Source organism: Meriones unguiculatus, chromosome 2, assembly GCF_030254825.1.
Source record: "Meriones unguiculatus strain TT.TT164.6M chromosome 2, Bangor_MerUng_6.1, whole genome shotgun sequence".
In the NCBI taxonomy this organism is placed as follows: domain Eukaryota; kingdom Metazoa; phylum Chordata; class Mammalia; order Rodentia; family Muridae; genus Meriones; species Meriones unguiculatus.
In genome coordinates, this window is record NC_083350.1 from 52,935,430 (window position 1) to 52,948,227 (window position 12,798).

At 51.1% G+C, this 12,798-nt stretch overlaps 2 protein-coding genes across 3 annotated transcripts in view; both read right to left on the reverse strand.

The window, feature by feature from the left end:
* Nucleotides 1–108: 108 nt before the first annotated feature.
* On the reverse strand, nucleotides 109–7,835 carry Reep2 (receptor accessory protein 2). Of its 2 annotated transcripts, none has more exons than XM_021653386.2 (8): nucleotides 7,636–7,835; nucleotides 5,870–5,942; nucleotides 5,478–5,554; nucleotides 2,175–2,295; nucleotides 1,936–2,049; nucleotides 1,538–1,679; nucleotides 1,302–1,432; nucleotides 109–1,221 (listed from the first exon to the last, which is right to left on the reverse strand). In XM_021653386.2, exons 1-8 carry the CDS (start codon nucleotides 7,665–7,667, stop codon nucleotides 1,153–1,155), a joined length of 759 nt encoding a protein of 252 aa, XP_021509061.1. In that variant the 5' UTR covers nucleotides 7,668–7,835; the 3' UTR covers nucleotides 109–1,152. The 2 variants fall into 2 exon arrangements, with proteins under 2 accessions (XP_021509061.1, XP_021509060.1); XM_021653385.2 differs by having other exon boundaries at nucleotides 1,538–1,685; nucleotides 7,636–7,826.
* A 1,548-nt stretch (nucleotides 7,836–9,383) lies between these two features.
* Kdm3b (lysine demethylase 3B) overlaps nucleotides 9,384–12,798 on the reverse strand; it is a 65,170-nt gene continuing 61,755 nt past the window's right edge. The window contains exon 24 of the mRNA XM_021653358.2: nucleotides 9,384–10,797. Coding sequence (XP_021509033.1) covers nucleotides 10,717–10,797 — 81 coding nt within the window. The 3' untranslated portion in view covers nucleotides 9,384–10,716. The remainder of the gene's footprint in view (nucleotides 10,798–12,798) is intronic.

The window sequence follows — 12,798 nt, forward strand, 5'->3', positions numbered from 1 at the left end:
GGATCCACCTGGCCCTTTCCTAGCCCCCTTACAGCGGGGCCTTCCTTCTCGGTGAGGTCCCTCCCGCTTACTGGCTTGGTGGGGCAGGAACGAGAGGAGACAATAAAGGAGATGCCAGTATTTAATTTATTGGCTCATCCAGTGCCAAGGTCCGGTGGGCACCGTGGAATTGGGAGCCTCCTGGCTCCTGCCTCTCTTTCCCTTCTTCACAGGTTCTGCTTGGCCCTCAATGAAGCTGGCAGAACCAGGGCCAGGGGTGGGGTCCAGGTTGGCTCTGACAGGGGTTTGCTTGGCACAGGAAGGGGACCCCATGGCAAAGTAGGATGGGTCCCCTTTATAGGAGAGGGAAGAAGCCATCTTGGCAGGGTCTCTACAGTGGACCCTGGGAGTAGAGGAATCCAGCTTAGGGGCATAAGTGTGTAAAAGTGATCAAGGATGGGAAGGGGAGGGGAGGGGTCCCTTGGAGCCTCATTCTGTCAAGGACTTGAGTCCTCTGAGGTTCAGAGACCAGCAGGAGTGAGTAAAGAGGAAGAAAGGCCAGGGCTGAGGTAGGGAGGAGGTGAGCCAGCCTCCCCACCTCTCTTTTGGGGGCGGGGGTGTGTAGAGCACACAGCCCTACCAGCTGCAGTTCTGGCATAGCCATGCTGCTGCTTTACAGCCAGAGTCTTCCACTCATAGTTGGGCCTGAGCAACACCCTGCCCCTCTCCCAGACCTGCCCCACTTCTCCCCCTTCTCAAGGGCCCCCTCCCTGGTCTTTCTGGACTGTGGTGTGGCCACCCACTACCCCCCATTCGAGGAAGAGCGCTGGAGGCACGTCAGGCCTCAGAGAAGGGGGTGGCGCGGTCTTCAGCAAGGCACTGGATGGGCAGGGTGGGGGCTGGAGCAGCAAGAAGGGCAGTGCTGGCCAAGGAGCCCCCACCTCCGCAGGGGCTCCGTCGCCGTGTTCTGTCCTTAACCTTACAGCTGCGCCTGCCTCCCTCCTTGCCAAGCCCCCTTGGGAGGGGTGCCCGTGGGGAGGGGGCACTGGAAACAGCCACTTAGGGGGTTCGAGGGTCTGAAACACTTGGGCTAACAGCCCGCTGCGGAGAGGCTGGGACCGCAGTTCCTCCCAGTGCTACTGTCCTACAGATGGAGGGGGGGGGGCGAGGACCTCAAGCAGAGTCACCCCCTCCAGAACTCTTCTTCTTGGGCCGGGTCTTCAGCGTCTTGGGAGCCAGTGGCTACGCAGAGAGGATGGCGGGACTCAGCCTGGCCCCACGGCAGCTTCCCCGTTTCCCCAGGCCGAGGCCTGTGTTCTCACCTCAGCTTTGGGCACTTTTTTGATAGGCTTGGTCCTCTTGGGGGCCTTGTCTCCCAGGTCATCTTCTGAGGTCTCCGTCCGGGGATCTGCCTGGCTCGTGCCAGCCCTTAGACTCAGGGCAGGGTCATCCCCTGGTTTGGGGAGGGGGAGGAAGCGAGAGTAAGGACACCGGGGGTCTCTCTTGTCTGGTCTTTTCAGCTCTGGCCTCCTTCCCACAGCCCGGGGCCTGCCAGTACCTAAGTCCTCAATAGTGTCCAGGAGGGCCCCGGAGCCAGCTCGGAGGCGGCCGTCCGGCCCCTGCAGTGGCAGCGCGTCCTCGTCCCGGATGAGGGTCAGGTCTTGCATGCTGAAGCTCCGGAGCTTTTCAGACAGCACCCCCTGGCCCTAGGGTCACCACCACGCACCAGGGGAGCAGGGGGAGGGGCGGGGTGGAGACAGAGGTTAGCGTGGCGTTTTGGGGGGTATTTTCCCTTTGGTCAGATGAGGAAACTGACCAGGCGGTAGATGAAACAGGGCCGGAGCTGCACAGCTCAAAATCGCCAAGGCCCAAGGACAGGGCGATGCCAAGGGGTCCGGACAGGACACAGGTGAACAAGGTGGGGGCCCTGGGGGTCTGGACCCATCCCCGTCTCACCTTGGCGGCAGCCGTGACCGCAGCGTTGGCAGCCAGGTTTAGGCCCCTCTTGCCCACCCTCATCATGGTCTCATAGCTCTTGTCTCGGGCTTGTGTGATATATTCGTCGATCTCCTGGGGAGAGGGGGAGGGATGAGAGACCCGAGAGGTGGGGCGGCAGGCAGAGACACTGCCCGCCCCAGGGAGCTAGGCTCTCCCAGGTCGGGCCAGGCTGGGATGTGCCGGGGTTGGGGACAAACCTTTTCCTTGTTGGACAGCGTCGGGTGCACAAACTTGCGGTAGAGGACGCTGGAGCCCTTGGTGTAAGGCGACAACAGCCATATTACAAAGGCGATCTTGAGCTCGAAGTAGAAGGGGAACCTGTTGGAAGGACAGAGGTGCGCGCAGAGCGCGAGTTAAGGGGGACGCGGGGCCTAGCAGCGCTGAGCCTGGACAGCTCCCATCTCTGGGGCCAGACAGTTTCCAGGAGACTGGGGGAGGGGGAGGGAAAACCCTAAAATGAGACTCCATGTAGGATGGTAAGAAGTGACCCCCTTTTGGGGTACATGCCTATAATCCCAGCTCTTGGGAGACCGACCACGAACTGGTGGCCATTCTGGCCTACCTAAGACCCTATCTCAAAACAGACCTCGAAACAAAGGCCAAGCAAGGGGCATGTCCCTGGATCTCAGGTGCTGGGAGGTGGAGGCCTGAGAACCAGGAAGCGGGAGGACCAGGAGTTCAAGTTCATCTTCAGCTATACAGTGAGTTCAAGGCCAGCCTAGGGAACACGAGACCCTGTCTCAGAAAATAAAACAAAGCAAAAGAGATCCCAGGAGAAATTTCCCCAGGAAGCAGCTCTCCTTCCCCCTTCCTCTAAGTCCCCAAGTCTTTTCTTTCCAACTCCTCTGTGCTGAGGTCAAGTCTAAGGTGATCTCCCTGTCTTCCAGGTTCCTGCCTTCCTTCCATGAAGAGGGCCAGGATGAAGTCCTCATGCAGGACCTCATTTTTTTTACCCCCAGAACTGGCGTCAGATTGTGCTGGGCAAGCTCTCTGCACTAAGCTATCTCCCCAGTCTTCTGACTTCTTATTTTTCACTAAGTTGCCTAGGCAGGTCTTGGATTTGTAATCTTCCTTCCACAGCCCCCCGAGAAGCTGGGTTTATTACTGTGTACAACCCACAGGTATGAGCCACCATGCGTGGCTCCTTTTCCAGTTCGTGCGTGCGTGCGTGCGTGCGTGTACTGGAGTGTTGAGACCAGAGGTCAGCCGTGGGTATTCTTTGCTCGCTGGCTCAGAGCCAGCAATTCCTAGTAAGCCACCTGCTTCTCAGCCTTGGGATCCCAAGCATGCGCCATCATTTCCTTGAAACGTGGTTTCTGGAGACTGAAGTTGGAGCCTCATGTTTGCATGGTAAGTACTTTACCCATTGGCCATCTCTCTTTCTTGGCAGGGTTTTTCTGTGTAGCCTTGGCTGTCCTAGACTTTCTCATAGGCCTCTACCTCCCTGAGTGCTGGGATTAAAGGCATGCCCCACCACTGCCTTCAATATTCTTTAATTAATTTTTTAATTAATTCTTTAATTATTTTTTTCTTAAAGCAGGGCTTGGTGGTACATTCCCTTACTTGGGTGGGTGGGGGGGCAGAGGCAGGTGAGTTCCAGAACCATCAGGACTACACAGAAAAAAAAAAACCTGTCTCATAAAAACAAATACAAATAATATTTTTTTTTCCTTGGGATGTAATCTCACTGTGTCACACAGTCTCCTGCTGCAGTGGCAGGCACTCAATTCCTTTGGCTTTTGAGGACGGCTCTCCATTTCCCACAGGCTTTTATGCTCAGGCCATAACCTCCCTCAGGTCCTCCACATCCTCACAGATCCCTCATCAGAGCTCCCTCCTTCACTTATACCCAGGGAATGTAGACTTAGCACCCTGATCTTTTAATCTCTGAGTGCTCTCCCTATCAACACTACAGCTGGCAAACATCGGGGCTTTATCTACAAGTGAAATGAGATTTTTTTTCAATCTTTTAATTCTTTTATCTCTCATTTAATGTTTTTTTTTAATTTTTTTTTTTAAGTCAGGGACAATTTTTTGGAGCTTGAAATCAGCAGTTTCCTAGAAGAAAAGAATGGAGACAGAGGAAGGAAGCCATGCCATTGAAGCCAGCATGGAGGTCAGATACGAGACTGACAAGCTGTCGCGTGATGGGGAAAGAGTAAGGAAGCCTAAAAGGTTGGGGAAGCCCTAAGGATTAAGGAAAGCATGTTTAGAAAAGAGATGGCTGAGTGGTCAGGAACACTGGCTGCTTTCGCAGAGGACCGGAGTCCAGTTCCCAGAACCCACATGGCAGCTCGTAGCTGTCTATCACTCCAGCTCCAGGGGATCTGATGCCCTCTCCTGGTCTCCTGGCCTCCTCTGGCAGCAGGCACACAGACAATGTGCCTACACACACACACACACACGCACGCACGCACGCACGCACGCAGGCAAAACATCCATGTACAGAAAACAAGTTTGTTTGCTTTTTAAGAGAAAGCTGAGGAGTAGTGCAGTATACACCTGAAATCCTAGTATTTGGGAGGCTGAGGCAGGAGGATCATTTCAGTTTTGAGGCCAGCCCAGCCAGGAATACATAGCGAAACTCTGTGTTGGGGAGAGGGCAAGAAAGAAAGAAAAAAAAGAAAGGAAAGAAAATACTTTTCTGAATTAAAAAAAAAAAAAAAGCAAGCAGATTTATGAAGGTACACGGCTGTGGTCAGTAAGCTAATTAAAAACTGTGATTACCTATATGATGCACACGTGTGTGTGTGTTGGGTGCGCCACGGTGCATGTGTGGGGGCCAGACCAGAGTATCTGGAGCTGGTTCTCTTCTGCTCTTCCATGGCTTTCAGGGGTCAAACTCAGGTCATCAGGCTTGTGCCAAAAGAGCTTTGCTGACAGGCCACCTTTCGGGCCCCTGTCCTGAGATTATGTAGCCCAGGTTGGCCTCAAAACTGCAATGATATGCCCAGTGCTGGGATTACAAGTTCAAGTTCCAATGTACTTTACTGTTCAAGAGGTATTTGTATTTGCTCACACAGTAACCAGTTCTGAGCAGATTCAGACATGCTTTCTGTCCCAATAACGCTCCTACACTGTAGGTCTATTAGTGCCTGCAGTGCCTTGGAAATATAAGCATTCAGTGTCCACACGATTCACAATCGAAATACATGACTGCCCCACAAACAAGGCTTGGGGACTGGTGATCTGCCTATGGTCACAGGAAAGGCTCAGGAGCAGATGCACACTCACTGAATTCCATTGTGGTGCTGTGGCTGTCACCAGAAAGAAATGTGGTAGTCCTGTCTGCTCTTTTTTGTTTGTTTGAGCTAGGATAGCCCCACCTGCCCCTGCCTCCCAGGAGCTGGGATTAAAGGCCCGGTTTGCTCTGTCTGTCCTCACTGTGCTGGTCAGGTGAGAAGAGCAGTTTTAAGGGTGCTGACGGACTGTTGGGAGTTGGTGGGGGTGCTGACTCTAGTCTGGGTCCTGAGGTGAAAGGAGGGGACACGGAACCTCACCAGGACAGAATTATATCCGTAAGTGTCTCAGCTGTGGTGAAGAAGGCGAAGACGATCCAGTACATCATCCATTTCACCTGAGGGACAAAGGCCAGCATTGAGTGGACCCAAGGTCCCCAGCCTGTCACTCCTCAGGCCAGAGCTAAGTCGAGGAAAACACAGGATCCCACACCACTGCCTGCTCCATACTAGAAGTCCTGGGAGAAAGAGATACTCAGGACCGCACCCGCCAATCATGCCACTCCTGGGTAGGGGGTGGGGACATCCCAGAACCTCTTTTGCCCAGGGTCTTGTTGGATAGCGTGGCACAGAGCCACACCCTACCCCCATCTGTACTGTGACAAATGCAGCCCCCACGTGCTTGTTAAACGGGGGTCCGATCATTCACTCACATATTCCTTCACGTTTTTGGTCTTCACAGCCTTGTAGGAAGAATAGGCTGGGTACAGGGTGCCAAAGATGAGCCTAGGGAAGCAGGCACGGTTACTGGGTCACTCTCCCTTCAAGCTCTATACCAGGCCCTCAGTGGCGAAGGGGCAAAGGGTCAGAACTCCAAGCCGGCTGGCTGAGGAGCTCTGATCAAGGATTAAGGTCAAAGCCTTCAGGGGCATCAGCCTGGGTGAGTGAGATCCTGTCCCTAGCCATTGCTCATCCCTTTAGCCCTTGACGAAAGGAAGAGACCCAGAGACCAGAAGATCCAAAGTGGTCCCTCCAGCCAGGATCCGTGGCTATGCGCAAGCGCGTTATGGGAGTTGAGAGGCCTGGTCACCACCATGAGATGTCTCCCTTCTTGGCCTATTCAACTCATCTGTTCATACTCCCATACTCGCCATCTTTTTGTCTGAGACACGCTGGGTAGGGCCAGTTCCCCCAAGGGAGCCTAACATCACCCATCACCCAACAGGGCATCCAGCCTAGCAGTTAGAGAACTACTGTGGCTCTAGGACCAGTGGGCACAGGTGTGGGAGGCCCTGGAAGAGACCAAAGATTTATAACCCCAATGTCAGCATGGCCCAGGGGCAGGCCCAGAAGACCTGGGCCTAAGGCCCTGAGCTCCCACTACAGATTACAGAAAGGACGCAGATGGGAAAGAGAGTCATACACCGAAGGGAGAGTCATATAGGGAAGGGAGTCTGCGCAGGCCGGAAGAGAAGTAGCCAAACTGAGCACCACTTGGGAGAGATAAGGCCTCCAGGGGGTGGGAAGAGGAAACTCCAGGGGGTTGAGAGGAAACCAGGACACAAGCATGTGACAACATTCAGTGGGAAGAAGGGTGGAGCTGCTGAGATGCCAGTCCTGACGGGGCACGAGGGCAGGGCCCTGACCTGAACCAGGGGAAGGGCTGGCACCTTCAAGCGTGGGAGTTGCCTTGCCAAGACAGGACACCCACTACCTGTGCTGCTGAGGTTGGATAGCGGGGCAGAATCCTCAAGGCCAGAATCCAGGCTTGTTTGTGTTTGGGGGAGGGAGGTATTTGTTCCTGTGTCTGGGGGAGGTGCCAGGGCCACGGCTCCACAATGTGACTGGAATCAAGGCCACCAAATGTTCTCCCAGTGGCTTTCCCAATCCTAGGCAGATAATATACCTCCATTCTGTTGTTACCTCCCGACTCTGCCCTCCCAGCACCTCGGCTTCCATACCCCGCCTTCCTTCCTGGATGCCTTGGGACAGGCATCCTCACCCTGTCTCCAGTCAGAAGCGGGAGAAAGGCCTGAGATCTTTGGGGAGTCCCTAGGGAATGCGCTGTGGATCTGAGCCCCGGAATCATGAGGACCCTGTCACACTCTCCACTCAGTCTCTTCCTGGAGGGAAAGGACGGTCTTGTATACTGGGCTCCTGCAGCCTAGATCTGCTCGGTGGGGGAGGGGATGCGCCCGTCACCCCTTATAAATCAGTAGCTGCTCAGCCTTTAGGATGGGGGAGGGCGCAGGAGCAAGGCAGTTCAGAATAAACGGGTTTTAAAAATAATATGGGCGAGGTCCCTGGGAGACCAGGCCTGCCATGCGCCCCTTCCAGTCGTCAGTGCCACAGCTCCGTCTCTGGGGACACCACATAGGGACCCTGGGCTAATCCATCCCAGGCTTGAATACCGCGCCCTCCATCACCGGCCCCTTCGCCCCCCACCCCGGGCGAGCCCCGCTGCTGCCTCCGCACTCACACCACCAGGCGAGAGATGATCCAGGACACCATGGCGGGGCGGGGACCCAGCCCGGGCGAGGATGCGGCTGCCCAGGCCGGCGGCGGAGGCAGCGGCAGCCGCCGTAGGGTCAGCGGAGCGCGGAGTTACCGCCGTTAAAGGGGAGGTCCCTGCCGCAGCGGCGGACCGTGGGCGGCTGCGGCTCTTAAAGGGGAGGCCGCGGTGTCGGTGCCGCCCCCCCAGCACCTGCTGCGGCTGGGCATGCGCCTTCACTCTGAGCGCCCAACCTTCCTCTAAGTCGTTTTGTTCACTTTCCTTGAGCTTCAAGCTGGAGGCCGTGGACCTGGCGGGGACCCTTTTGGTTCCATCCTTTGACATCAGCTTTGGCCCACCTCCCGCCCGGCCCGCATCAGGTTGAAGGCTTAAATATCCCAGGAGCAAGGGCTGCTTTATTGCTTCACCGTGAGCAAGGCCCTCCCTGTGCTTAGAGCGTCGTGTGTTATTTCACTGAATCCCCACTACTGCTCTATAGGGCAGCTATAATTATACTCATCTTGCAGATGGGGGTTATTGGTTACTACTATGCTGATGATCACAAAACCATTAAATCATACTTGTCACCACATGAACCGAAGACATTTATTAGGCGATATCCTCCAAACACTAACCATCAAACCCTCCTCCTCGTTAAGAACTCCGTAAGGATGTCCACCTGGGCTCCTGAGGCCATGAACAGCTGCATTTATCCACTCCAGTCCTCCGCAATAACTACCAATTCCCAGTTTGAGGGGATGCTTTGATCCGACTTTTTGGTGCTAAACTGAGCTGGGGTTAGGGAAGATGTGAAATTTAATTTGTGTGTGGAGGGAGGAGTCTCAAGTCAGTGCAAAAAGCGCAGAGACTTCAGCTCCCCCGCCCCATCAGCAAGTAACACTGGTAGAGGATGTCCTAATTCTGAAGACATTTATATCCAAAATGTAGGCTAGCCCGCCTCCTGATTTTCACCAAAGCATCCCTCCTTCACTGCCCTCTTTCCCTGTCCCATTTTAAAGTTGCTGTATCCTGGCGCCTTTATGTTGAGGTACAATCCTTTTGGTGGCCACTGTTAACTTGTTCTGGTCAGGCTGAAAGGACATGCCCACAGTCTGTATTTCAAAGAATTATGGTCTTGTTCAAACCTGGTGTCCTTGAACAACACAAGTGGTCTCTTTCTAGTCTGATAATTACGTTTTCAGGTCCAAATGCTTTGGAAGGTGTTTCAGGGAAGCAGGTCTTTAGGGACCCCTCTCGACCGTCTTTACAACTTCCTTCCTAAAAGGTCTCTTTTAATCAGAATGTGGTCTCTCCTTACCCAGCAAACACACTTTAACTTTACTTAATAAACAAATCCCCACTTGCAGTCTTCATTTTGAGGGACCTAGGGCCACACACTTTACAGAGGCAGCTGCGTTGGCCTTGCCTGGAGCTTTGTTCAGGCTGCACATTAAGGCACTTTTCTCTAATCCTGCACCCTAGAGGAAGGAGGACCCTACTCATGTAATTTTGTCTGCTGAGCATAAATTATGAGAAAAACCCCTCTCTGCACCCAACAGCTTCCTTGGTTCTTCGCCTACTGTTGTTCTTTTTCCTGAGCACTTCAAACAACCAAGCGCAATGACCAGATCCAGAGCAGTCAAAAAGGCTGACATCAACTCCCATCTCTAACAGCCCAGTGTGGTCTTGACTTTAAAAAGGCTGGAACAGAAAGAATTGTGTCTACTCCAAACAGATTTGTTAGATTTTTTAATAAGAACATGGAAATCCCAATCAGCCCTTCAATAAAATTAAAATACAGAAAGTGAAATTAAAAGTATTCTACAGTAAATGACTTTTATTTAAAAAAAAAAAAAGGAAGAAAAAAGAAAGTAACTGTGAACATATAAACAAGGCTGCAGGGCAGTACACCTGGAAAGGATACATTTCCCAATGTACCTGTGGGCCAATGAATTCCATCATTTCCAAGTAAATTAAAAACTCCAGAGTTGTAAAGTTTTGCTGAAAATATTTCCAGACAAAACTCCAAAAAAACAAAACAAAAACCCTCTTATATTGGAAATCAAAATTTCCACCCCATTTGGAAACATACAAGGAGTCCCAAGGGAACGCTGGTAATCGGTGAAAACGGCTCCTGGAGTCAGCAGTGTGCACGCAGGGAACACGCCACAGCTCAGACATGGCACAGTTCTTTCTCAGATGACTGCTTCCTCAAGGTAAGACTGAGAGGGACGGGAGAAACTAAAAGGATTCTAATCAAAAGCCAATTCTTTTAAATTACACTTTGGCTGATTTTGTGCTATAAGGGATAGCTGATTTCTAAAAATCATATTTCTTTTCAAAGAGTTTTATTGAAAGGAAGACTAAATGTAATGTGCCTTTCCTCATAGTTCAGGAAAACAACTGTGTTATTTCAAAAGTTCTAAAAATATCTACTTTCATGAAATAGTAACTATTTCACTACAAACCTATTTTTCACTAAATACACACGTTTCCTAATCCTGAAGCCTCCTGGGAAAAGCAGTGGGCTCTCCCTAGGCCCTGAAGACTCCAGTGTTCCGGAGAGTATGGGAATGGCTGCACCCCGTCTCTTGGGATGGGCCAGGTCAGAGGTTATGTGCAGAGACACTGCCAGGCTTCCGGCAGGCACATTAAGTCATCACCTCACTTTACCAGTTATGAATTCCCCCGCCTCTATACACATTCCCACTTTGGTAGGCACAAGAGGAACAGAAAAGGAAGGTGTGCCCACATTCCTGGCTTCCATGGTCTCAAACCAGGAGAATGTGCAGGAAAGCCCAGCGATGTTCAAGCAACCTGGATTCCCAAAAGGCCACTGGATGGGAGTGTGGCACCCTCGGCTTCGAGTCTGAAACTGTGTGTGTGAACAGTGCGGCTTTCTTGTGTCAACCTTCAGTGTTGAGGCAGCATAGAAAGAGTGGCTGGAGAGTTTGTAATACTGACCACACTGGCTTGGGGAAGGGCCTCTGCTAACGCAGAGATCCCTGCCGTTCCCTGCTAAGTGTTGTGAAAGGCCTGCTTCACAGGAGAGCTGAAGTTCCCCATGCTTTAAGACCTTGCCAGTTTGGATTCGTGGGCCTTCAGAGTGCCAACAGCATCTTTCACTGCGTGGTATATGATGTTCTTCACCTGGAGAGCAATGAGCACTGTCAGTTCATGGCAGCTCACAAATGCAGATCTATGTCCCCTCCAACAACAAACTTCCTGAAGAGCTAGTGGACACATCCAAGCAGTAACCAAGTGCTTTCCAAATGAAGCTCCACAACGAATTACAAGTCAGGCAGGATATTAGGTCCACACTTGAGAAAAAAGGATGAAATCACTGGGAAGGCCAGCATTACACCTGTGCAGCTGATGTTGCTAGTATATTGTTTTTAGAATTACATTTACATATGTGCATTTACACAATGAGTACCACAGCATACATAGACGTCAGAAGACAACTTGTGGGAGCTGGCTCTCTCCTTCACTATCTGGGTTCTAGGAATTGGACCAGGTCATTAGGCTTGGTAACAAGTGCCTTTATTTGCTAAGCGATTTTGCTGACCCCAATCCTGTTATTTTTATTTATTTATTATTTTAAAGGATGATTAGTTTTTATTTCATTCAATTGCATGTCTGCATGCCTACATACATGAGCCAAGGCTTGTAAAGGCCAGGGGGAGAGCACCAAATCTCCTGGGACTGGAGTTACAGGCAGTTGCAAGTCTTGGAAACCAAACCCATGTTCTTTGGGACAACAGCATATGTTTTTATTGTTGTTTATTTGTTTTATTGAGACAGGTTTCTCTGTGTAGCTGTGGCTATGCTGTAACCTTGCTCGGCAGACCAGGCTGGCCTGGAACGCACAGAGATCCTCCTGCCTCTACTTTCTGAGTTTGTGCAACCCCACAACTGGCTGGCTTGTGCTCTTAAGTTCTGAGCCATTCCTGTAGCCCAGACACTACAGAAAAGGCTGTAAGGGGGCTGCAGAGTTGGCTCAGTGGTTAAGGGGACAGCCTGTTCTAGAACACACTCAGTACCAGAACTCCGGCTCCAGAGAACGCAATGTCTTCTGGCCTCTACCTGCACACACATGCACATAACAATAATAATTTTAAAAAGGTATTAAGAGTAAAGACAGTCTTCCAATTGAGACCTAAAAGAGGTAGGTTATAAAATAGGTACATTAAGATAGTTTCTGTATTAATGTGATTACGTTTGTATAAGAATGCTCATCTGTACCAATCTACAGAATAAGGAGCACATTGCTTGAGGCCCTGCACAGGGCCAAGTTCAAGTTTCCTGACCACCAGAAGATCCCCCTGTCAAAGTGTGGCTTCACCAAATTTAATGCAGATGAACCCGAGGACGTGGGAGCTGAAAGCTGCTCATCTCCAAAGGTTTTACTGTGTTCCCTGGACAAGCTCAGGCTTGCCTCCTGTGAAGCCTTCCACTGTGATGAAGGATGAATCCCTTATACCACTAATGGTGCTTATTAATAAACCTCATAGCCAATTAAAAAAAGGAACTTTTGAATAGTCGGGACCTAGTGGCATAGGCTTATAATTCTAGCTAGCTCCTCCTGACACTTGAAGCAGAAGGATCACAAGTTCTAAGTCAGCCTGGGCTATGGAGAGTTCGGGGCATTTGGGGCAACTTAGCAAGAACCTGCTTTGAATTTAGTCTGGTGTGGCTCAGTAGTGGTGTGCCTGCCCACTATGTCCACAGCCCTGTATTCAGGCCCAGCACTGAAAAAAAGGTACAAACAAGCACCTTCCTTCCCAAATAAAAACCTCCACAGTATTGCAGTATTCTCCCCGGGCCAGAAAGGTAAGTCTACTTAGTTATCAACACTAAAAAAATTCCCAAGCACAGAGAAATGGAATCATTAACTGCACTGGAAATGAGTAGATTAAAAGACCCCTTAGCACACACAACACATGGTCTCACTCAAGAAGCCCAGGTTTGTCTGGAACTTGTGATACTTGTCTACTTCAGCTAGGTTATAAGCATCAATTAAGATGAGTAGGTAATAAGTTCCTGTAGAGAAGCTGGAAAGAGTAGGGTCAGAAGTTCAAGGACAGGGGCTACGGCTGGGATACAAAATAAATAACCTGTGATTAATATTTAAAAAAAAAAAAAGTTTAA